Source organism: Lepidochelys kempii, chromosome 7 (genome assembly GCF_965140265.1).
Source record: "Lepidochelys kempii isolate rLepKem1 chromosome 7, rLepKem1.hap2, whole genome shotgun sequence".
Taxonomy (NCBI): Eukaryota; Metazoa; Chordata; order Testudines; family Cheloniidae; genus Lepidochelys; species Lepidochelys kempii.
This window is the reverse complement of record NC_133262.1, coordinates 14646138-14671074: the sequence shown is the minus strand read 5'-3', so window position 1 is coordinate 14671074 and position 24937 is coordinate 14646138. Positions and strand designations below refer to the sequence as shown.

Genomic DNA, 24937 nt, shown 5'->3' with positions numbered 1-24937 from the left:
AAACTTCCTGCCACACAGTGAATGCACGGTGTGCCTGACCCCTGCTGCAGTCCTCAGGGGAAGGGGTGGCGTGGGGGTGGGGCTGGGGAAGAGCAGGGGGCAGGAAGCAGCAGGACGGGCGTGGAGCAGGGCGTGGGCTTTGGGGAAGGGGTGGAGTAGGGGCGGGGCTGGGGCAGAGCGGGGGGTGCATGGGGAAGAGGCGGAGCAGCACGCAGTTGCATATTTGGTGTATGGGTAGGAATGGCCCTGCCTGCCTGCAGGGGAAGGAGTGGAGGATAGGCACTATAAGGTGACAACTTAATTTCCTTAATTTTGTTTCTTTGCATGTAGCCACCTCAGATGTTACACTACAAACTTTGTGTGTGTTAATTTATAGGTAAGGGGCTACATCTTGTATTATAACTCACCATTATCACTTATTACCAAAAGGATATGGCCATCCTGGTGAGCATTTTTCCAGTTCTCCTTTGGACACTGATGGCATTTCAGGCAAACTCATTGCAAGCTAAAGGAAGTAAGTAATTTTCTCCTAGTGATACCTGAAGCTTTTGTTCTTTTGCCATTTATATGCTTACATTTTTCTCCCATCATGATTTGTTCTCTCGGGGTCTCTGTCACCTTGTCCTTCTAAATTGTCAGTCCCATCCTTCTTCTATCTTTGCTAATATTTATGCCTTATTTCCTTGTTCAGCATAAATATGTTCCACACATATATGTAGGCTTGGCAGAATTCAGTTTTTTTAATACCAATCTTTATTTCAAGCATTTTTCCAATTTTTATTGATTCTAATTTTCACAGTTGGGCAAAATTATGGGTGTGTGTATCAGACAATTATTTAATGACAGCAGGTGTTGTTATTAAAGTTAAAGCTTTAATACACTTTAAAACACTAACTGTCAACATCACATATCAAAATGCACAAAGTAAATGTCCTTAAACCAAACAAGAATAAGTTCTCAAGCAGCATTTCTCTTACTTTACCTATTTGTAAATTTTGATTACCGATGGAAATATTTTTCGTCGGTTTCTGTGTGTGCGTGTGGTACAGTGAAAGCGGTGTATACAGACATTTACCAATAAAAATCTAATCCTGGAAAGCCTATACATATAAATTCTTGTGTTTTAAATTAAATCTCTCTGTATGCTTTAATATACATTTTTCCACTCAATTCCATCTTGTTTGTAAGGCCCTGATTGTGCAAACTGATCTGTGGGTGATAGCCCTGGGCCAACACAAATCCATGGATCCATCCATGTCAGGGATCCATCCATGTAAATCAACCTGAAGGATCCAAAACTATATTTTTTTAAACAAACTAGCTGTGATAGTAGGTTACTCAACTTTGTGAATTTAAAGTAATCGGGTTTTCATAATAGTTTTATCTTGGTTAGGTTTCAATTAAATTCCTATTCAATAATCTATTTGCTCCTATCTCTCAGCCTTTTGCCCAAGTATAAGAAACATGTTTTATAAGAAGCTATTGAATGAATAAAGTCTAACATTTAAGTGAAGTCTGTAACCATTTTCCTGTATTGATAGTTACTTGTAAGTAGCTATTGCTCTGAACTACTCACTATTCACTATTATTAGTTTATACATTAGTATATCATTAATTATTTTGTTTTTTCCCTTAATCAACAGTTCAGGTTCTCCCACCTGTTAACTTCACTCTCACAGTCTCTGCTCTAGCAGAAGTACTTTTGCAATGGAAACCAAACCCTGATCAAGAAGAAAAGAACTACACTATTAGATATGATGTGGAAATTATGACTCCCGAGAGGGACGAGGTAAGTGTAAAGTATTGCTAATACATGTTGGATTAAATGTGCTATATTAAATTCAAACCCAAGATTTACTGATTAAGATATGACTTTCAGATACATTGGCTTATCAGATTTACTTTTGGTTTTGTGTCATAAACAAATATATTAGCCATTGACCAGATCCATCTCTCTCTCTGTCTGTGGGAACAACTCTGTTGCAAGGGAGATTAACCCCAAGAAATAGCAGGTGTCAGTATTTCTGTCACGGTTCCCAAGGAATTCTACTAAGTGAGGGTAGTTTTAATTTTTGGCTCACTGGAGGCTGTCTGGGAGAGGTGTTGAATCAGCACTGCTCTTGGATGGTATAGTCCACCACTCATGTTACTGCATTTATTGCAGATTGACGCCAGTATATAGATAGTATTTGGATCCATGTTTCACCAAAATTCTCTACCTGGAAACCTTCATTTAACCCATTTCCAGTAGGCAATCCCCCATCTTAAGCAACACATTTGAAGTACCTTCAAATACCATATGATTTGAACTTTAGTAAAAGACCACCTTTGTTAGGAGATCTACCTTTGCTGGTCCCCTGAGTGAGAACCTAGGTCAGGTTTCATTGCATTTGATACTAATAAATTGTTTATTTTTCAAGTATGATACAAAGAAAACTTGCAGTACCCGTATGGCTGTGCTTCATAATGGTTTTTCTGCACGTATTCGGACATTGCTTCTCTATACCAACTCGCAAATAAAAAGTAACTGGGTTACAGCTAAACTCCAAGCCCCACCAGGTAAGATATGTTACGAATGTAATTTTATGTTATGTTGTAGTCTGTAGACAAGAAAGCACGAAAAGGATGACAGGTTAAAAACTTCAGAAGGAAGACACATCTCCTACTCTACATGGCATTGTTCTTATACAATAGTTTTGGTCCAGATTCCGGTATCATTTTTCACACTGAATAGCATCTTACTCCTGATTATAACCCCATGACTTCATTTTGTCAGCGGCACTACTTGCGGAGCAAGATGCTATTTGATCTGAGTATGGGTATCAGAATTAGGCCCTCAGAGGGACAACAGTCCCAAGGAGCAGAAGATGGCTGAGATTTAGGGTATCAGTTAAGATAGGCCTGGTTTGGCCAATATAATTGATAAAGAGGAGGTGGAGTAGTGGTTTTGTTAGAGCAGGGCGTGGGCAGAGATATCATGAGAATGTGTAAGATCCTGAAATGAAAAGAACAGAAAGATGCCTATCCTGGAAGACTCATTGGCTCAGGACTGGTAACAGAATAGCAACCTTTTTCACTTGGAGGTTACTGGTTGATTTTTAATTACTACTACTTAACAACTGGTCAGGGGTCTACGTGAAATAAGTTGGGGAATCCTGTTTGGTTTCTAGTAGAGTTGGTTCCTCATCACAGTTTTAACTAATTGTCTATCTATGCTGACAGGACTGAACGGAGATGGGCACTATTTCTCAGCCTTAGAAACGATCCTTACGGGTCAAGGTAGAGGCACTTTAGATGGTAGGGATGCATGTAGAAGGTTACACTGCTGTTGTAAGATTTGATCCTGTAAATGGACTCGCATTCTTTTAAATCAAATCTAACCATCCACCCTTTGTTTTAGAAAACATACTCCTGTTTTAGGATTTTGAATTCTCCATGAGACAAGTCTGTAGTACTCGTCTCCTACAGACTTTTCATGTTCCCAATTGTCCTCATCTCTATCCTGCATTGTTTTCATTGTTGGTCTGGTATCCAGCAATATCAGCAATCAGAGCCTTGTGTTACAAAAAAGCTAAGCAAACAGGCCCCAGAGAATCATAGTTATCTCCATTGCTTCTTCCATCTCCTTTCCAATCCATATCTGATTTCAATCTCTCTGCAGCTCTTGTCATATCTGTGCTAGCCAGACTCACTCTTGGAAGCCCCCAAGCCTGGAATATGTTCTGGAGCTGTACAACTTTGATAATCCTTACAACAGAGTCCTTGAAAGACAGTAGCTGACATCATCTAATCCTCCCTTATTTAATAATTTAGTTCACTTCTGCTCTAGAGACAGTTTAGGACAGCTCAAGTCTAAATGCGCCGATTACATCACAAAGCCTGAAGGGCAGTGTTGTATCTGTTCTAGTCTGACTTCCTTTATGCAAACAGGTTCAACCAATTCTGGGAAAGAAGGAAATGGAAGTGATTTTAAGAAGCTTTTGATTTTTGAAATGTTTATTTAGAGATAGATAGGTTTGTTTACATATGTATGTATGTATGTATACTTGTCAGATATCATGCAAACTGCCTGAGAAAGCCTTATACTCTTGGGTCCTGATTCAAAGCCCTTACAAGTCCATGGGACTACTGAGAGGCTTAAAATTATGCATTATGTGTAGTAATAATTGGGCCTACAAATTTACCCTAATTGTAAGCTCAATTGTAAGAAGTGAGTGAAAGTTCAGAAAATGTCACAGTAGCCTATAACAATAAATGTTGATGGGGAAAGGTACAAAAGGGAGACAGAATTAGTTAAAAAGCCTACTGTTATAACTCAAGCACTGTGTTAAGATCATGCCTGGTAAAGTCAGGGACCAGAACTCAGTGAACCAGAATTGGTGTTTTGGAAATTAGGCCTAATTGGCAAGCAAAATAATGAGGAAATGGGCTATTCTGCCCATCATTCCCTTTTGGGCACCTTAAAAGAAAAGTCTTTAGGAGGAAAAAAAAATCAAGCAGCAGCTCTTTGTCAACAACTGGTGACTGAAAGATGGGAGAACAGGAACAAGCAAACTTCACCACCATGGCTTTCCTCCCTCCCCCGCCTACTGGAACTCTGGGATCCACCGTGGGTCTTTGTCATCCTACTACCAAGAGATGTTCTGAACAGACTTGGCCAAAGGGAGGGACCCAGATGATATCACTACCCCCACTGCTCTGGCTACACCCCAGACACCGCGTTGTTTTCTTCGCCGCGTGTGTATTTTTTGCTCGTCCCACCTTATTTCTTCTGTTTCCTATCTCTTATCCTATCTCTTCGTTTGCCTTCTGTTTAATAGACGTCAGGCTTAGCTAGCCAAGACTGCATATTTTTCCAATATGTCTGTGAGCCTGTGCCCAGAGAGGCAGATAAAAGCAATGCCTAATTAGTCCAACACTGGTACAGGTTTGCCACTTCTTGGAGTGGCTGATAAGACTGCTATGCCTGTGTTTCTCCAGCAGAAATGTTGCAATTGAGAGTTTAACACCAGTGACAAAAGCTGCATTTTCTGTCCTTCCTGTTCTTGTCTCTCCCCTTGTGTGTATATGTCTTGTTTTGCTTTCTAGGAAATGGGATCAGACTTTAAAAAGAACAGCAACAGCAGCTTCAGCCCTTCTCAACTAACTTTTTCTCTTTTCCCCAAAAAAGACCACTTAAGAGAATGTCAAACAAAGATTGTTTTCCTTCTAAAGACTCTCTATAGGTAAACGAAAAGGGAACAAGGGATGCTGTTAAAATGAAAGTCTTGCTTAATACCTTACATTTTAAATGCTTTAACTGTTTTCCCTTCTTTTTTCTATCTCTAATAACAGGTTAAAAGGTGTTTTTAATGATGTATTTGCCATGGTACTAAGCAGGCTGAGGTCTTTGTTTACCAAATGTTAAAGGTTGCTTAAAACTTTTTCATGTTGGAAAGTTACAGGTCATGTTAACACCTTTAACTCTTTGGGTTGGTATATAAGGCCCTACTTGAATTGTGGGACGAACTTTAAATAATTGCGGCTGAGTTGCGAACAAGACATGGAAAATCGTGGAAAAGTAATAATGGACCTTTATTAATAGCAGTAATTTGGAAAAGCCAAAGTAGACCTATTTGTTTATGAAAAAATTACTGGAACGATATCAACACTGACGCATTATGTTATGTCTGCTCATTGTTTTGATAACAACCTTTTTTACTGCAACTATATTACATTCATTTTAAACCAGTGACAGGTACAATATAAAACTCAGAAGACTACAAGTCTTAACACAACTGCTGTAGAAATTGAGTGCAGTCACGTTAGCCTTTTACAAGCATTGAATGTTAGTGCAGTGCTAATTGCATAATCAAAATGTATGCAAAATTGTGGACTGTGCAAAGTAAGCCAATTAAAATACAAATTGCAGTGGAAGCTGCAAGATCTGCAATTTCTGTAATGTCACGAATGAAGTAGGGCTGTCCTCAGATAGACCATTAAATGTAGTATAACATGTGCTTAAGGGTTTTGCTGGAATGGGGTTGAAAGAAATTGCTTCAAGTGAATGGGACTAGGAGAAAATATTTTAAAACTTTCTAAAACGTTTCTAAACATTGTTTCCCGTAATTGAGGGGCATACACAGAATACGTGGTGATGTCCTGTGCTATAAAAAGAACATTTGTAATGTTTGGGATGAACTGCTTCACCACTCATGAGAGAGATTTGATGTATAGACAGAGAAATATTTGATATATAGACAGATTAGATAGAATATATACATATACAAGGAACCAAAGACTGTAATCAATTGTATTTTAAGTTATTTTATAATCGTGAGTAGTAAGAACATGCTAGTAAATATTTAGCGCGTATTACCTTACAAGTGCAACCTTTTGTCTATTACTGGTGCTATAGGTGCTGTTGAGACATCAGTCACTAACTTGTCCTGTGTGATTTGCACTGCCGTTAATAATACTGCATCTCTACATTGCACCTGGCTTGCTGGCAAAGCGGCGCCAGAAGATACCAAATACTTTCTATTTTACAGGTAAGTGCCTGCTTCTATTTTTGACCCTTGTAGGTTTCCTTAAGATAATAATGTCTTACAAACTAATCTAATTTAGGTATAACAACTACACTGAAGAATGCCAAGAATATAGTAAAGACAAATGGGAGAGAAATATTGGTTGCCGATTTTCAAGCACTTACATAGAGACTAGTGAAACTGACGAAGTCATCGTAATACACATTAATGGGTCAAGCAATGGCACTGCAATCAAACCTTTTGAACAGATATTTAATCAAAATGCCATTCGTGAGTAAATATTTTTATTTTTTACACATTAAAATATCGATAGCTTCTTAGATCTTGGTGAAATGTTTGCAGTGAAATCTTAAAAAAATCTGATGTAAAACTCAAACGTGCTCTGCATTTTGGTTTAAAGATTTGCTGAAGTTCATTGGTGGTTTGAATGATACATGGTCCAGTTTAAGATATGGGCTAGTTTAAGGGTTCACATGGATATTTTCTGAAACTGGAGGTGTTAGTGTGGAACTAGGGGAAATATGATGATTTTAACAGTGTGATTTTAATAGTTAGGTTTAAATTTAAGGACAATAAAACTAAAAGATAGAAATAACCTATTAGTTCCCCTAATTTATCTGTCTGCCAAAGGTCTTGTCCCCTAACGCCCCTACTCTACTTGCACTACATTGATGACATCTTTATCATCTGGACCATGGAAAAGAAGCCCTTGAGGAATTCCACCATGATTTCAACAATTTCCATCCCACCATCAACCTGAGCCTAGACCAATCCACACAAGCGGTCCATTTCCTGGACACTACTGTGCTAATAAGCAATGGTCACATAAACACCACCCTATACTGGAAACCTACTGACCACTATACTTACCTACATGCCTCCAGCTTCCATCCAGGACACACCACAGGATCCATTGTCTACAGCCAAGCTCTAAGATACAACCGCATTTGCTCCAATCCCTCAGATGGATACAAACACCTACAAGATCTCTATCAAGCATTCTTAAAACTACAATACCCACCTGCTGAAGTGAAAAAACAGAGTGACAGAGCCAGAAGAGTACCCAGAAGTCACCTACTAGAGGACAGGCCCAACAAAGAAAATAACAGAACGCCACTAGCTGTCACCTTCAGCCCTCAACTAAAACCTTTCCAGCGCATCATCAAAGATTTACAACCTATCCTGAAAAATGATCCCTCACTCTCACAGATCTTGGGAGACAGACCAGTCCTCGCTTACAGAGAGCCCCCCAACCTGAAGCAAATACTCTCCAGCAACCACACAACACACAACAAAAACACTACCCCAGGAACCTATCCTTGCAACAAAGCCCGATGCCAACTTTGTCCACATATTTATTCAAGTGACACCATCATAGGACCTAATCACATTAGCCACGCCATCAGGGGCTCGTTCACCTGCACATCTACCAATGTGATATATGCCATCATGTGCCAGCAATGCCCCTCTGCCATGTACATCGGCTAAACCGGACAGTCTCTATGCAAAAGAATAAATGGACACAAATCTGACATCAGGAATCATAACATTCAAAAACCGGTAGGAGAACACTTCAACCTCTCTGGCCACTCAGTAAAAGATTTAAGGGTGGCAATTTTGCAACAGAAAAGATTCAAAAACAGACTCCACCAAGAAACTGCTGAGCTTGAATTAATATGCAAACTAGATACCACTAACTTGGGTTTGAATAGAGACTGGGAGTGGCTAGGTCATTACACATGTTGAATCTATTTCCCTAAGTTAAGTATCCTCACACCTTCTTGTTAACTGTCTAAATGGGCCATCTTGAGTATCACTATAAACGTTTTTTTCTCTTGCTGATAATAGCTCATCTTAATTAATTAGCCTCTTACAGCTTGTATGACAACTTCCATCTTCTCTGTATGTGTATATATGTCTTCTTACAATATGTTCCATTCTATGCATCCGATGAAGTGGGCTGTAGCCCATGAAAGCTTATGCTCTAATAAATTTGTTAGTCTGTAAGGTGCCACAAGTCCTCCTGTTCTTTTTGCGGATACAGACTAACACGGCTGCTACTCTGAAACCTGCCAAAGTATGGTTTCCCACAGTATTTTTTTACTGCTTTATCCAGTCTAGCTTTAAATGTCCCAAGCAATGCAGCTTTTAGCAGTTTTTAATGTACAGTTTAACACATTTCATCGGAAGGAAGCTTTTCCTGATAGGTTATTTTTCCTTTATGTCATCCCTTTACTCTAGTTTATACTCCCTGGATCCTCTTATATAATTTCCTTCCCATCTTAATTTGTACAACCTTCACTTATTTATAGACTTATCACATCTCCTTTCATATGTTGCTTAACTAAGAGAAACATATTGAACTTTTTAAACTTACTTCTTAGAGGTATCCACATATTCAGTTTCAATGCTCTTCTCTGAACTTCTTGCAATTTTTCAGAAACTTTATGGCAGCATGGTGCCTGGAATATACTGAAGTATTGTATTCCGGTCACCATATTACCAAAAGGATGTTGAAAAACAGGAAGATCTTACAACACAGATGGACTCAGCAGGACATATAGAAGCACCATATACACAATTCTAGGGGTCATCATCCAACTCCTAAAATAAGGCAACATGAAATGATATATGGTGACAAAAGCTGGTGGAGGCTAAGGAGAAAAGGGGGAAAAGGTTATAGCAACAAGACCTATTTTGCATGAAAAAAATCTCCTTACCTTCTCTTTGTCAATAATGAATCTTACAAGGCATGAAATAATTGAAAGTTGTTATTTTTTAAAATCTTGTAAAGGATTTTAATAAAGGAGGTCAGTTACTCAGTAATTGTTAATATATCAGTGGCTTTACCAACTTTTCAGTGGTTGTTTTTCCACTGATATATTCAGTTCTCTTAAACCCCTTCCTATCATACAACAAACTCAAAGTGAAATTCGTGGGCTGTAAATAAACCAGATCCAAACCATAGACAAACTTTTGAACAACCTCCTGCCAAGAGAATTGCTTTATGGGTAATACATTGGTATCTTATTCATTTTCTAGAGAAAGTGAATCCTCCTAGAAATGTCACCATGTCTTTAAAACAAAACAACCTTCTGGTCAAGTGGGAAATGCCAGCTTCTTCTTTCCTAAAGGAATGTTTTAAATATGAACTTAACATCTACAACTGGAAGATGGGTTACAAACAGGTAACTGCTTGTTAAAAGTTGAGGTATTCTATATAGAACTTACCTATGAATTGTCTTTCTTATATGTCTAGAATATGTTTTATATGTAATCTAGCGAAAAAGTCTTCTGGTTCATGGATATCTTTTGAGTTTCACATTATGAATGTAACCAGCACTCCAACTACCATCCTCTAAAATCTACAGATCTAGCGTCAAATCTTAGTCCCACTGAAATCAATGGCAAAACTCCCACTGACTTTAATGGGGCTAGGATTTCACCCCTAATTTTTAAATCAGCTTTCTTTTATGGAGCACTTTTTTTTTTTTTTTGCCTACAATGAATTATACCCACATTTTAGCTTGGAAAACACGAATGGAACAATTTAAAATGTACATCAGTTTTGGATGTTCATCTTGACGCATCCAGGTCCATTCTGTCAAAGGTACAGGTGCTCAGCAACTCTGAAAATCCAACAGTAAGGGTCTTAAACTGGACCCCCCAAAACCAGTGACTACTTTTGAAAATTTTGGCCTGAATGAATTGCAGGGGGAAAATGGTGGATGTAATTAATTGTGGGTGCAAAATTGTGCCCACAAATATGGAGGTTTTGTGTGAAAATCATGTCTTTGACATCGACCTCTAGGCTATTAAAACTAATTTAAAAGAAGAACAAACATAATAATCAATTTGTAACAATGCTTATATCTATGCCTAAAGCAAATATTGTAAATTTACTTCTGAAGTTTAGTAACTGGAGCAATTTAAGTGTTGCTGTCTTGACCTTATTAGTCTTAAGAAATCTATGACAGAGTTATGTTGTTTTTAACAGATATTGGAAACCGAGTTAAATAGTTTCAGTTTAAGGATTGATGACACCTGCAGATACTCCATACAGATTAGAGCTAATCATCAATCATGGTGTACCGAAGGATTTTGGAGTGATTGGACTGAACCTCTTTATATTGGTAAGAATCAAAATGTCTTTGTTGTCTAACAGTTACTTTAATACATATGTTATTGAAGGCCAAATTCTGTTTAATCATGCACATGTACAGCTACCATTAACTTCAGTGGAAGCCATGCAAGTGTATCTGAGGACGTACATTGACCCTTTAATTGTTGCTACTCCTTGCTACCTCTGGATAGTCCAGAATATGGGTTCCATTCATAAAGATATTTGTGGATCAATGAAAAATTTGTTTGAAAGAACACTTGAAAATAGTGTAGATCCCAAATTCAGGTTTTAATTAAAAGAATCAATAAAAACAGCTTACTAAAAATATACATGGTGTCGTGAACACAAATGCTATTGTATTGCGAATACATGAGAACCAGAAAGTGAAACTGACTGGTTCAAATTTTAGAGCTGGTTGAAAAGGATTAATTGAACTACACCCACAGCTCTTTTTGAAGTCCATGAGGGCTGTGCATGCTTGGCACCTCTGAAATCATGGTCCTAGGGGAGTGTATAGCGCTCCTTCCTGCCTACTGATACCATGTTGGAGCATTGGCTATGTCTACACTTGCAGAATTTTTGCACTATCAGTTTCAATGGTGATAGTGAACCAGTGAAAGAAAAGCGCTGGTTTGTGTACTCACTTACTTCCAAAGGCGTCAGAGAGTTTTTACATTTGCAGCACTTCCATCGCGGATCAGGGCAGCTATCCCACAGTGCAGCTCTCTCCATTTTTGACGATGGGTCTTGTGGGTGGGGTGATCGCAGGGCACCCTGGGTCCCTGCACAGCCTCCTCTCCCCAAACACTGATCAGCTCCAGTCGCTCAGCACTGCTCCAAGCGGGGGATCGTTTGCTCAGTGGAGCAGCCATTGTCACCTGGCCAGAAGATAAATGAGCACTTGCAATAAAACAGGAAGGGGAGTTTCAAAGTTCCCGGGGCTTTACAGGGGGAGGGGTGGATGTCTGTTTACCTGGCATCACAGCATCAGAGCAGCTGCCAGAGTGGTCACCTGGGCATTGTGGGATATTCTGCGGAGGCTAAAAGCTGTGTAAACAGGAAGAACGTGTCTTCACTTGTCCATCAGCGCAAAAGCATCACCAGTAAGAGCTGCACGCCTCTCGTGGAGATGTTTTTCTCTTTGCGGTGAAACTTCTGATTTTTACTGCAAAAAGTCTTTGGCAAGTGTAGAAGCTCCCATGGTTTTTGTGCAAAAAAGGGACTTTTTCTGCTTTAAATGGCAAGTGTAGACATGATTGGTGCAATACTATTTCAGAGAAATGAATGCCACCTCCCGAATCTACCTGTTGTAGTAACCTGCAGTGTCCTTAGGTGTCTCCATATAATTACTAGCCTGGGGCAGTTTTGCTCTCCATGTGAAATATGACAAGATCCTAGCCTGAGCTGGCACAGCTGGGTCTGACATGCATCACACAGGAAGAAATCAGCATGTCCTGCTAGCTGTTTAATTCTTTAAATATGACACATACCTGCCTCCTCCGCCCCTCCCCCCCGCCCAGTGATGTGGGTACTGGTGTGCTAATGCCAAAAGTCAAAGCGAATGGTGAGGTCAGGTACTCCTTATTAGAAGTTACCTGAACTCCCACGGGAGTCTGTGAAGGTTAGTATCTTTGGAAAGCATTAATTTGCCTAGATCGGATCCACTTGATACTGCATTTCCTGATTGCTGAACATGTTCTCATCGAAGTAGCAGTTATCATATCATAACACATTATCGACTGTTTGTTCTCAGCCATCCCCTCGCTCTCTTATCTTTGGAGTTATATTTTTTTACTTCCTGATTTTCTTTTTTAAAAAAATGTTCTTCACTTTGCTCTCTCCTGTTTACCAAACTCTTCAATGCCTTTACACCTATTATCTAGTGAACATTAATGCGCCTACTTGGCTCTAATGAATTCACTGGGTACCTTCACCCAGCTCCTGATAACAGAGTGTCCTTCAGAAATGGGGCCACAGCAGTGCTATGCAACTACAATTCATGCTCTGGTGCTGACCAAGCTGTGCTCACAAAATGAAGGAAGTCAGTATAGGGTTGCTTACATCAGCCCTAATCTGTTTCCATTCTGGGGCTCAGCCCTTTGTGACTCATTTATAGGTCCTATAAGCCAACGGTTCTTAAACTTATTTGATTGCACCCCCCCATTCTTTGTGTCTGTAGTAGTTTAACCCCTCCCCCCCCCCCCCACACACACACCCTGTTCCTGGCCCACAAATACAGATATGGCCACCCTAGCTCTTAGGACAGAGCAGGGAGCCGTGGCTGCTGGTGGGGTGCCCAGCTCTGAAGGCAGCACCACCACCAGCAGCAAAGCAGAAGTAAGGATGACAATACTACACCATGCCACCCTTATTTCTGCACTGCTTTCAGAGCTGGATGCCCAGCCACTGCTCTCCTAAAACTTCTCCCCGCCCCCCACCGAATACATTCCACGCCCTCCCAGTTTGAGAACCTACTGGAGCAAGGGTCAAAATTGGCCCTACAATTTCCACATGCACAGTATCTGAGTTGCCATGGTTAAGGCCCTGTGTTAAGTTCTTTCAGCTGCCATTAGCTGGGCCCTTACTTCTTATTTGAAGTATGAGGAAATACTGCCTTGTCTCAGGTAGCACACTGGTAACTTTGGCAAATGTTGGATCTGCAGAGGATAACTGGGTAAATTTTAGTCTGCTTGTCTGTGGAGAACTTATTAGACATGAACTAGCCTACATCAATGAACTGTTTATGTGCCAAGTGAGTCCGTGGAGAGCTGGTTTCACATGTTTTTTGCAGAACTTGAACTTGCAACCTCATATGTTGCATCACTAATTGCAAACATGAAACATATTCAAACTGATGAAAAAACTAAAAATGTACCCAGATGTCTCACCAGGATTATTCATTTAAAACCTAAAAAAACCCAAGGAAATTCTCCAAAACAAACTTAATTCAGTGTCTGTTAAGGTTGCTAGGTTTTTCTTGTTCACAAACAGAAATTTGTATTCCTGATTCCTGCCTTATCTTATGGCTCTTTAGGATCAAAGGCAGCCAAAAAAAAAAACCCACAGAAGCTTCAGGACTACTCTACTATGTGCTGGGAACCAGGAGTAGCTCACTCCAGTTTTAGGACTAAGAAAATGTAAATGCATCTTAGTGCCACTTTCCACCCCACCCTCCCAGACTTGCACCAAGCACAGCTTGGCCTTAGACCTCATTTTCTTGGAAGTATAATTGTAACCAAAATTTAAAAAAAAACTATTTAAATCAATGGCAGTAATTAATATGCACGTTTGCCCAGGTCGACAAGCTGCAATGGCACAGGCCCCAATCCTGCAATCGTTTCTCATGTGAGCACTCCATACCTACAAAAATAGTCCCAATGACTACAGGAAAGGAGTACTTGTGGCACCTTAGAGACTAACCAATTTATTTGAGCATAAGCTTTCGTGAGCTACAGCTCACTTCATTGGATGCATACTGAAGTGATGAAGTGAGCTGTAGCTCACGAAAGCTTATGCTCAAATAAATTGGTTAGTCTCTAAGGTGCCACAAGTCCTCCTTTTCTTTTTGCGAATACAGACTAACACGGCTGTTACAATGACTACAGGGTGACTCCTCCCATAAGATCTGCAGGACACTTAGGCACTTAGGCCTTCATTGCACAGAAAAGAATCTGTTCCAAAGGTGAATATTATTTCTTCTTGGAACCTGAGTATTGTGCTGCTGACCAATTTATATCCTTTCAATTATTCAGTGACAGTCATTCTGTCACCTTGATATCGGCTGCGTGCCGTTTTCATAGGCATACGGGGAGTGGGAAAACTTTAAAATCTAAATGTTCAAATGTAAATGTTTTCTTTATGTAGATCAGAGTGGTGAAATGTGACATCAGGAACACCTTTGTCAAACAGGAACATTGTCCTTAATACAATAGGTGTTTCTGCCCCCAGACACTTGGAGCAGTGACATTCTTCCTGAGGGAGGATTAACAACAGACTTCAAAGAAAAATTGGTGGTCTCACTGCATGTTTTATTGGCCCTGGCTATTAAGCCAGGAAAATCCAACTCCTGGCTTGAAAGGATTAAAATAAATAACTGAAGGGTGGTTTAACGGAAAACAAGTTCTTTGTGACCACGATTATAAGCAAACTGTCTCTTTATTGCAGCCTCAGACATATTTGCCTGTTGTGTGGAATTGCACAACTCAGTATGTTAACAAAGCAGGGTGCACTGCACTGATAATGATTGTGGCCCTGATTCATGCCAGTTCTTAGCTTGCTTGCTTTCTTCTATGCATAAATTGAAACCTAGCCACGTGGAAGAAGTTCTTAATGCTTAATTTGCTACAGATTGTTCCCCAGTCATAGGTATAAAAGATTTTATATGGAGAGATATAAATTGTGATCTCAGATACATCCATGTAAACCCACTGAATGAAGTAAACTTGGTTCCAAGGGCTTATCTACTGGAAGAATTTTTCCCAATGTGTTTTCTTCAAAGGGAAAAAATCATCCTTTTTTTTTTAAATCCAGGAAAAAACCAGCCAAGGACTCCTGTAGACTCCAAGACCTACACGGTTCTCATTGCGCTTATAGTATCCATATGTTCCATGGCATTGCTTATTGCTATAATATGCAGAAAGTAAGTATTTTTGCTTAGGCAATAACTAATTCGCCTAGATTACATTTGCATGAGGAATTATTAAATGCATTATTCGGTACTCAAAGGGCTTTTATTTTGGTATTAAACATGATTAATACATATCAAGAATATTGATTAAATAATAATAGTTGTTCAGTGAATTTAAGGAAGTTTAGGAGAATGAACAATTTAATCTCAAATTCCAAAGCCATGTGTTGAAAGAGGGACTGAAACTGTCTCAGTGTGAGATGGACTGTTGGGAAGCTACCTTATCTACTTTGCTCAGTCCTCAGTAAGATGGACCCTGGTGGCCATTTATCTCCATAGAAGAATGCCACCTTGAGACCCAACAAAAGCTGCTCAGAGAAACCATCTTCCATGGTTAAAGACAAAGGCCAGTATTTTCAAACTTGTGGTCGAAAACCAGGCACCTGAAATCCATATTTAGGCACCTGTACATGTGGCCTGATTTTCACTGACTTCGCTGGGAGGCAAAGGTGCTCAGCACCACCAGAAAACCAAGCCAGTGTGGACTTATACCCGTTAGCATTTAACTATTCTCTAGGACTGGTTTGGCAAGTATTTTATAGCAGCTTCTTTTTAATATTAGAGCCCATGGATGCCCTTGTAGCCAACCTTCCAAAGACATTGTGTGAACAAAGCCAGAAATAGTTTGGATTTCAGTGGCAATATTCAGAAATCAAGGAAGAGAATCATAAATCAATGAGGAAGTCAGTTCATCAATGATGATTCAAAGAATCAATAATGTAATTACAAACTCTTCTCCCTAAGAGATATATCAAGCAGCAACCATTAGGTTCACAATAAAAATGCTCACAGTAATTCAAGCACTGTCCTTGAATCCACTAACTGCCTGTTAATTTCTTTAATGGCTCCTAAATTAGTTGCTCACCTGATGAGTCTTCAGCTGACTTCCTTCCCCCAAAGTTTCTTTTGTCAAACTAAAAGCACAGGTTGTAAAAAGAATCACTTTGGGTATGTCTACACAGCCGATGTTAAAGTGCTGCCATAGCAGCTCCAGTGCTGTAAAAAAGCCACTTCCATGAGGGGAATAGCTCCCAACACTGGGAGCCCGGGTCCAGCTCTTTAGCACTGTCTACACTGCCACTTTACAGCGCGGAAACTTGGACCACTCAGGGGGGTGGTTTTGCATTGTATATTCCCAGTACAGAGTTAACTTGGGAGTTGGCCCTAATTTCCCTCCTAGCCACACACAAAACCTCCAATCCAAATTTCATGGGGACTTAAACCTGGGCTAGCTGGTATGGTTAGAGGTGTGGGTTAGAACTCCAGTTCCACTTTCACCCAGGCTGGTAATCCACCCACTCTGCAATATGGACACAGGCTCACTCATTTGAATGCTGATAGTCCTCCACTACCTTCCCACAAGTCTCCTTTTGTGCCCAGGACAGACATGTTCTCTCACAATTCACTGGGGAGGAATTATAGAGCAGGTCAGCTTACTTCAGCTCAGTGAACATGGGATAGGTCTCTGAAGTCCTAGCCACACACACGCATGAGTGCAGCACCAGTGAGGTATGTCTACGCTGTGATAAAAAAACCCCATGGCGCCAAGTGTCAGAGTCCAGGTCAGTTGAAAAATAGCATGTTTGAGCTTGGGCTGGAGCCCAGGTTCTGAGACCCCCCATGAGGTGGGAGGGTTAAGCCTGAGCCCCAACATCTACACTGCAGATTTTACAGCCCTGCAGCCTAAGTCAACCCACCCAGGCCAGCTGTGGCCATGCCACGGGTCTTTCATTGCAATGTAAACATCCCCAGGAACTAGGGTAGGGGGCTTTGCAGCATGGCTGCTCACACCTGGGCTGGGCCAACATAAGTGCTCAGACCGGCTGCCAATCTCCCGAGTTCACTGTGCTGTGACGATATTCCCTTTGTGGTACAAGTAACTCACCTGCCAAGAGCTGAAATGATAGCAGCATGTACAACAGTACGATCTCCAGTCAGCTGTGTCCCATCCCTTAGCTGGATCCCCAGCTGCAGCTGCCCCCCCTCCCCCCCCGAGTGACTCCAGCTGAGCCACACTTCAGGGGTTGACATGCACATTCCAAATCATTTTGTGACGCCGTGTTCAAAATAGGTTGCAGAATGTTCCATCTTTTCTCCTTGGTAAGGAAGAGGAAGTGCCTAGGTCCCCTTAGAAATCTCTTTCTTAGGAAATCCTCTTTCTCCCACATTCCCAATGATTCCTCGGCCACACGCCTCAGGCATAAAGTTATAGCCTGTACAACTGTGAAAAGACTTCATTGTGTTTTCAATATTCCCAGTCTTCCCTTTTGTGACGTGTAATTTTCATCATCACATCACTAAATAATTAGCTAAGCACAAATATGTGTTGTAACATTTACCTACTGAGGCAGTAGCCATTTTAGCCAGGGCATGTCTACCAACTACAATACCGCATGATAGTCATGGAAGACTTTGGAGGAGCTATCTGTGGGGTATAATTAAGAGCCCAAGTGGGCGACATGAAAGGGAATAAGTTAGTAGCAGGAATTTACTGTAGATAATTTGCTCAGAAGGAATAATGGGATAATAAGAGCTTGGCAGGAACCAAAGAGGCTTTTGAAAAGGGCAAAGTGATGGTCATGGAAGAGTTCAACCAACCAGATGAACTGAGACAGTGGTGATAAAATAAAACTATCAGTAGCTGAGTGGGAATGGTACAGGACTGCCTCTTCCTTAAGCAGCACATAACAGAGTGAAACAGAAACAGGCAGTTCTCACCTTGACCCCAACCAACACAGCTGAAAGTGGTGCAGATGTAATGCTAGCTGAGCATCTAATCAACGGAGACTACGCTAATTGTTGCACTGGTTTTAAACCAGTGTCATTTCACTTAAATCATATCAGCATGTGATGGAACGGACAATTAGATCATGTATATTAAGGATATAATTTTGTCACGGAGCTCACAGGATCATGTCTGTCCTGGGCAGAAAAGGGGAATTGTGGGAAGGTAGTGGAGAACTATCAGCACTCAAGTGTGTGAGCCTGTGTCCATATTGCGGAGTGGGTGGATTACCAGGCTGGGTGAAAGTGGAACATTGAGCCTCAGCATCGAAGTTGGGTGTAAGGATCTTGATACTGTTCCATAGGGGTTGCAGGATTTTAATCTAATCTTTGGTCGGCTCTGCAAGTCATAGTGCAGTGGGATCCTCGTATTTGATTAGGAAAGCAAGATAGTGCTTTTTTCTCAGCAGACACTGTAGATTTTCATTTTGGTGATCAAAGACTGTAATTGAGCCTCTGATAAATTCAACCTAAGCTTTTGAGTTACTTCTCACTGTGTTTCTGTGGGGACTGACGTGTTTAGCCTTACTTTGTTTTATTTATGTTTGTGTATAACTGTGAAGATTAAAGTAGCCTTGTTATAATGCAGAAATTGTTCTTCTTATGTTTCTTTAGCATTGTAAGATTATATAAAGTTAATATTTGAGAATTAAGTTCATTCCTTTTAGACTTGGTTTGGGGAGGTTGACCCTGTGCAAGCCTTGCTGAAAATTTTTAGCAACTGAATTCTAGGTCTCCATATGCTTTCCTAGGGGAGATGGTTTTTTTGAGGCACTGGAGAAGGTAAGTGAAGTCCACCCAAAGGGTACACGGCATACAGGCCACATGGGCTTTTGCAAAGCAGAAGCTCTGACTACTTACCCGCAATGGAGTCCAGCTACAAGGAACCTATTGAGCATACCCCAAACTACACCCAATTTCAGGAACTTCTGGGTGTGGCTTGCTAATTTTGCATTTACCAAGCACCAATGACCCAGTTATTCCTAAACCCCCACCCTGTCCCCCCTCGTCTATAGATCTCTTAAAGAGATCTCTCTCTATCAGGCACATGGATTATAGCTGCACCATCCCAGCAGCACCTCAGAGAACAGATTATGGCACCGAGTCACATTCCCTCCCCTTTGCCCTGGGGAAAGCGTAAGTTATTGCATTCTCTTCCACTGCGTGGCACTTCACTACCCACAGCGTGCTAGGCCAGCTGCTCTGGCCAGTCATTAGGGGTGAGTGGAGTCTCCTCCCTCATTGCTCTGGCCTCAGCCATTTACTAGCAGGTGTGTAGCCCCCCAGCTCTCCTCCCTGGGTCAGGAGTCACAATCTGAGTAGGAGTTGGGGCAGGCGAGTTGAGTGTATGTGGCAATAGAGTCCCTGGGAATCAAACCATTGTTAATCATGGTAGAGTGAAGAAACCAACTGATTTCTTTCATAAACCTGCTTTACTGTTTCCACAGGTATCACGTATGGAGCAGACTATTTCCACCAATTCCAACACCCCAAAACAGTTTAAAAAATCTGTTTTTAAATAAAAGCTATCAGGTAAAAGAAATGTATTTACATTATTTGCACAGAGGAGACAATTAACAGTCTTTGGCTGCTGCCTCTTTCCTAGACATATGTTAAGTATGTCTTTCTTTTGTATTGTCCTCCTGGAGAGCAACTAACATTGCTCTGATTAAGAACTCCCTTCCTGCTGTTCATAACTTCCCATGTAAATATTACTTGTGAGCCACATTTCCAGACTAGTGCATGCAGAAATGTGTGCACATAATTTGTGTGTGCAATTAATGCAATAATCAGACAATCCTAACTGCAAGCACAAAAAGCCGAGTTAGAAACTGAATGAGCCATTTGCACCTGCAGTTGGTGAGGTTGGGTGTGCAATTATGGCAACTGTGGCCAGACTCTCAAACTGGTTTAAATTAGCAAAGATCTGTTGACTTTAGAGAAGACTTGTGACCGAGCCCTGTTTGTGCATTGTATATTTGTGTGAAATCCTAAAGGGTGGCCCTATGTATTACATAGCTCTACTGTATTAAATACACACTAAAAATAAGCCACAAAGTTAAAAGTATAAGGCCAAATCCTGGTAAAAGAACCATGCCTGGGTAGTAGACTTTGCTTGCTTGAAGAAATATCTCTAGCTAGACTAGGGCTGGCTGCAGTTGTGTGTGTGTGTGTGGGTGGGTGGTGGGGGGGAGGGAAGAGCAGTGGATGTGGCCTGCTACTACCTTCTAATGTGAGGCATGATAACATCCTGCCATGCCTGTAGCTTGCCCACTGTGTTGCAGAATGGAAATCTGCTGCAGTGTCTCCTTCTGGGTAGCACAGGGGAAGCCATATACATTCCTTCCGGATTTGAGAGAAATAGCCAGATTTTCAAGGTAAATGTGCACCCAAATCATACATTTGCTCAGGCAAACAGGCACTTAGATGCCTAGCAAGCTACCCATTGGAAGGCCAGAGCGCCAGCTTGCCTAGTCAGCTGTAGGATTTGCACTTACGATTTAGAATTCACTTTTGGAAGCTGTGCCCACAAAGTCCATTTACTGTGTTCCAGTGTGAGCCCAGATTGCTACAGATGATGCCATAGCTTCAGTGGGGAAAGGAGCTGTCTCCTGAACAGTGAAGTGGAGTTCGAGTGGCAGATTTGTTCAGGATAGTACAAGTGATGTAACTAGGACTAATCTGATGAAACGAAGAAAGGGAAAACCTAGGCAGATTTATCTGGAAACATTTGCTGACAGCAAGATGTATGTGGTGGAGGAATGGTGCGAAGTGCTGGAAAAGTCCATCCCATAGGAAACTTAAACCTGAATGGACAAAGCACTAAAGAATGTATTCCAGGTAACATTCTAGGGAGGAAGGATGATCCAGCGGTTATGGTACTAGCTGGGAACTCTAGGTTCAATTGCCTGCTCTGCCACCGACTTCTTGGGCAAGTCAAACAGGGCATTGCAATCGAAGGTATGAGCGTCGTACGTTACATGCCTGAATAGCTTTAATCTAGCCAGCTTGGGTACTAATGGCAGTGAACCATTAGTACTAGTGGCAGCGTGGACTGCAGCTTGAGCTAGCTGTCCGAGTAGGTACCCAGGGTTCTGGGCCTGGGCTGCAACCTGCCGTTTGTACCCAAGCTAGCCAGAGTAAACCTAGTTCAGATATGTCTACTCCAGCTGCAATCACACCCCTGATTGCAATGTACGTACCCTTAGTCTCTCTGTGTTTCAGTTCCCCGCCTGTAAAATAGGGACAATGGCCTCTCAAGGATGTTGTGAGAATAAGTACATTATAGATTGTGAGCACTCAGATATTACACTAATGTGGGATATGGAAGTACCATAGATAGATAGCCCTGTGTTGGCACAGATGCAAACACCATGTAACTTCTGTCTTCTGACCTGATTTACTTTGTGAAAACTGATGAGAGATCCTTTGGACTTAATATTAAGTAGTTTTTATGCCTTCTTATGTTTGCTATTCCTGAAAAAATATAATTGCCTTACAGATAAGATGTAACTTGGCCTTGGCTTTTCATGGAGAATTTTGTATAGTAACTTGCTTCTAATTTCCTGCCATCCTCTGAAAAGTTTTCCTTTGTTATTCCACAGTCTGATCAAGGAAATAGGCTTAAGAGATTATTGTATAAGCCTTCAGTTTGTTTTTAATTAAAGTAAAGTCAACTGTGGAAAATAACATGACTGGGTATGACAAACTGATTTTAGAATAAGAGAAATAGCAAACATTAACATAGCAGCTAAGCAATCTTTAGAAAAAGTGAAATGAGACAAAGAGCATTTTACATTACTGAGAGCAGCATTGGGGTTTATGAAGCAATCTTTTTATTTAAAGTACATTTAATGCAGATGAACGAAACCAGATTGAGAGCCCTAGAGGCAGAAGGCTGGTGTTTAGCAATAGACTACAATACAACCTGAGCAGCTAGCAAATTTCCTCCCACCCCACTGACATGCTTTAGTTTGTTCTGATGGGACCACTTCTGTGCCAGATCAATTTTGGTGTCTCTGCTGAGATTGCCAGAATGGGTGCAATTATTGTGTTGCCCCTCAGTTCTTAAATATTTAACATTAGGGTGTGGTTCAACTCAGAAAGGGGCCTGTGTAAAAATGGCAATTCACAGTTTCCATATTTATTGTGTTTCAATGACTCCAAGGCAACTTTGTTCAACTTACAAGTAAACAGATATTTTATCTCTCTGCCAGCCCTATAAACTTAGCTTGGGATCATGAAAGTCCAACTGTGTTCTTTCTGGTTCATGTATCAAGGTTCAGAAGGCCGCATTCTATCCATAATTACACCTGTGAAAGTCCATTTGGGGTTCAGAGGTCAGAATTTGGCACCACCATTCTTATATAGAGAATTCTTAAATAATGGATAGCCCGCTCACTCTCTCCTAATACTATTCATCCTGCTTTTCCTCCATAGATCTCAATAAGGTTTACCAAGGAGGGAAAGTATCATTGTCACTTTACAAAAGGGTGAAAATCTGGTCCCACTGAAGTTATGGCAAAATCCCCAATGAAGTCAGTGAGACCAGGATTGTACAGTACTTGTCCAAGGTTACGGCAGGCCAGTGGCCAAGCCAGGAATAGAACCCCAAGTCTTTTGTATGCTGGTATAGTGCACCACACTGCTCCTCTCGGAGCCTTATTAGCTCTGCAGTGCTAACAGGACAGAGTTAAAAATGGTAGTCAAGCATTGATTTTGCAACGAAAATAATTAGGTAGGACACCAAATACACCTGGGGCAGATCTGTGGAGTAAGATAGTGCCATTTTCCCCACAGCCCGTGCTTTAGCATTTTTCTTCTGCCAGTTAAGGCAATATTATACAAAGCTAGATTTGTGACCTTTGACTATGGATCTCACATTGCCAGTGACAAAAGTGACGTGTCAGCAAAATGGCCACAACCAGCAACGGGGTTAATTGTGATATAAACTTTTACACAATTTATCCCCTGCTGAGACATACTTTGCAGCCTGCAAAATTTCATACTGCTTGGATGAGTTAATGGGTGCATTGCTCCTGGAATACACCAGTTTCAGAGGTTAAATCTCAAGCAAAAATATATATTTTTGAATTGTGTGTTTTTAATCATAGTGAACTTTGAACTGTCATGAACTGGAGCTCAAAAGCATTTTTCACCTACCATTTGGTAGCTAAAAGCAGTGTTTGTGTTTCAGAGAGCACGTACCTATACCAGTGAAACAGAAACAGAAGTCGGAAGTTGCTTTGAAGATCTTGGAAGTTATACTGAAGACCTTTATTCCGATGTCCTCGAAGATTCATAATCTGAAATATTACTCCATTCCTGATCTTGAAATTAACAGGAGTGTTACTGCACGTGACAACAGCTTAGAGTGGATGGACCTTCAGGGCACGCCATCACCAGCGCTTCAAAGATAGAGAAATGTGTTGCTTCCAAGCGGTTAAGTTGCTTAATTACAAACTAACACATACGAATATGTCACTTTTTAAGAAAAAAGTGAGTACGGCCTGTGACGTTCTGGGCCTCCGGGGGGCACCCGACACCCCCATGTTCATCTTTATAAAATGATTGCATGGTATCCAGTGCAAAGTTTCTCATGTTGGGTATCTTCAGAAGCCTCTGAGCATGGTTGTTATAGTGATGTTATAGTAATTGTTACAGTGATGTTGTAGGCTATCATTTCATGTATATAGTTACGAGGCTGAAAATGTGTCTTGTGGCTTAAAGCAAGCCCAGACAGAAACTCTCCAAGAACAGGGAGGCAGTTCAGGGCATGGATGGGACAGCCCAGCCTCACAGGAACAATGGACACTGGCTCAGGCAGCAACAAAAGAATCTGTTAGACCCTCGAGGGAGTCACCCCCTTCTTTGGGCAGTCTGGGACTGTGATGTGATAATGCTCACCTGACTCTGAAGGGGTACGGGTAGGCAAAGCCAATAGGAAAGAAAGGACACGATAAAAGGGAGAGCTATTGTGCCATGTTTTCGCTCTTCCACCTGCATCTACAGACACCACCATCACCAAGCGACTGAAGCGCTGATCAAAGGGGAGAGCCTGGCTGAAGATCCAGCCTGAGAAGCATCTAAGTTTTTAAGGACACTGAAAGTGTTAAGATCAGCTTAGAATGTGTTTTGCTTTTATTTCATTTGACCAAATCTGACTTGTTATGCTTTGACTTATAATCACTTAAATCTGACTTTATAGTTAATAAATGTTTGTTTATTCTACCTGAAGCAGTGTATTTGGTTTGCAGCGTGTCAGAGACTCTCCTTGGGAGAACAAGCCTGGTACGTATCAATTTCTTTGTTAAATGGACAAACTTATATAAGCTTGCAGCGTCCAGTGGGCATAACTGAACACTGCAAGACGGATGCTCCGAGGGTTGTTTCTGGGCAGGGCCAGCTCTCGGCACCAGCTAAGCCAGCTGGTGCCTGGGGCGGCACTGCTGAAGGGGCGGCACTCCGGCAGCAGCCCTGCTGGCAATTCGGTAGCAGCCCCTCTCCGTTGTTTCTCGCGGTGGTAATTCAGTGGCAACTCTTCTGACTCAGGTCTCGCCGTGGGTGGCAATTCGGCGGCAGCTCCCTCCGATGGTCCTGTTCTCTCCAGCAGCGGCGTATTCGGCAGGGCTTTTTCTTTTTCTTTTTTTTTTTTGCTGCTTGGGGGCGGCAAAAAACGTAGAGCCGGCCCAGTTTCTGGAACCAAAGATATTGGCTAGTGTCATTCAGCTGCACAATCCAAGGAGCATCTTATATGCCAGAGGCTGTGCGTGAACAGCCCAGGCATGGGGGCTCTCACAGCAGAGCAGGGTAGGT

At 41.3% G+C, this 24937-nt stretch overlaps 1 protein-coding gene across 1 annotated transcript; it reads left to right on the top strand.

The window, feature by feature from the left end:
• Window positions 1-429: 429 nt before the first annotated feature.
• On the top strand, window positions 430-24285 carry IL5RA (interleukin 5 receptor subunit alpha). Its single transcript, XM_073351163.1, has 10 exons — window positions 430-514; window positions 1644-1789; window positions 2421-2559; window positions 6398-6530; window positions 6607-6797; window positions 9570-9715; window positions 10525-10660; window positions 15181-15289; window positions 19570-19654; window positions 23319-24285. The coding sequence occupies exons 1-10, from the start codon at window positions 433-435 to the stop codon at window positions 23424-23426; spliced, it is 1275 nt and encodes a 424-aa protein (XP_073207264.1). The 5' UTR covers window positions 430-432; the 3' UTR covers window positions 23427-24285.
• Window positions 24286-24937: the final 652 nt, after the last annotated feature.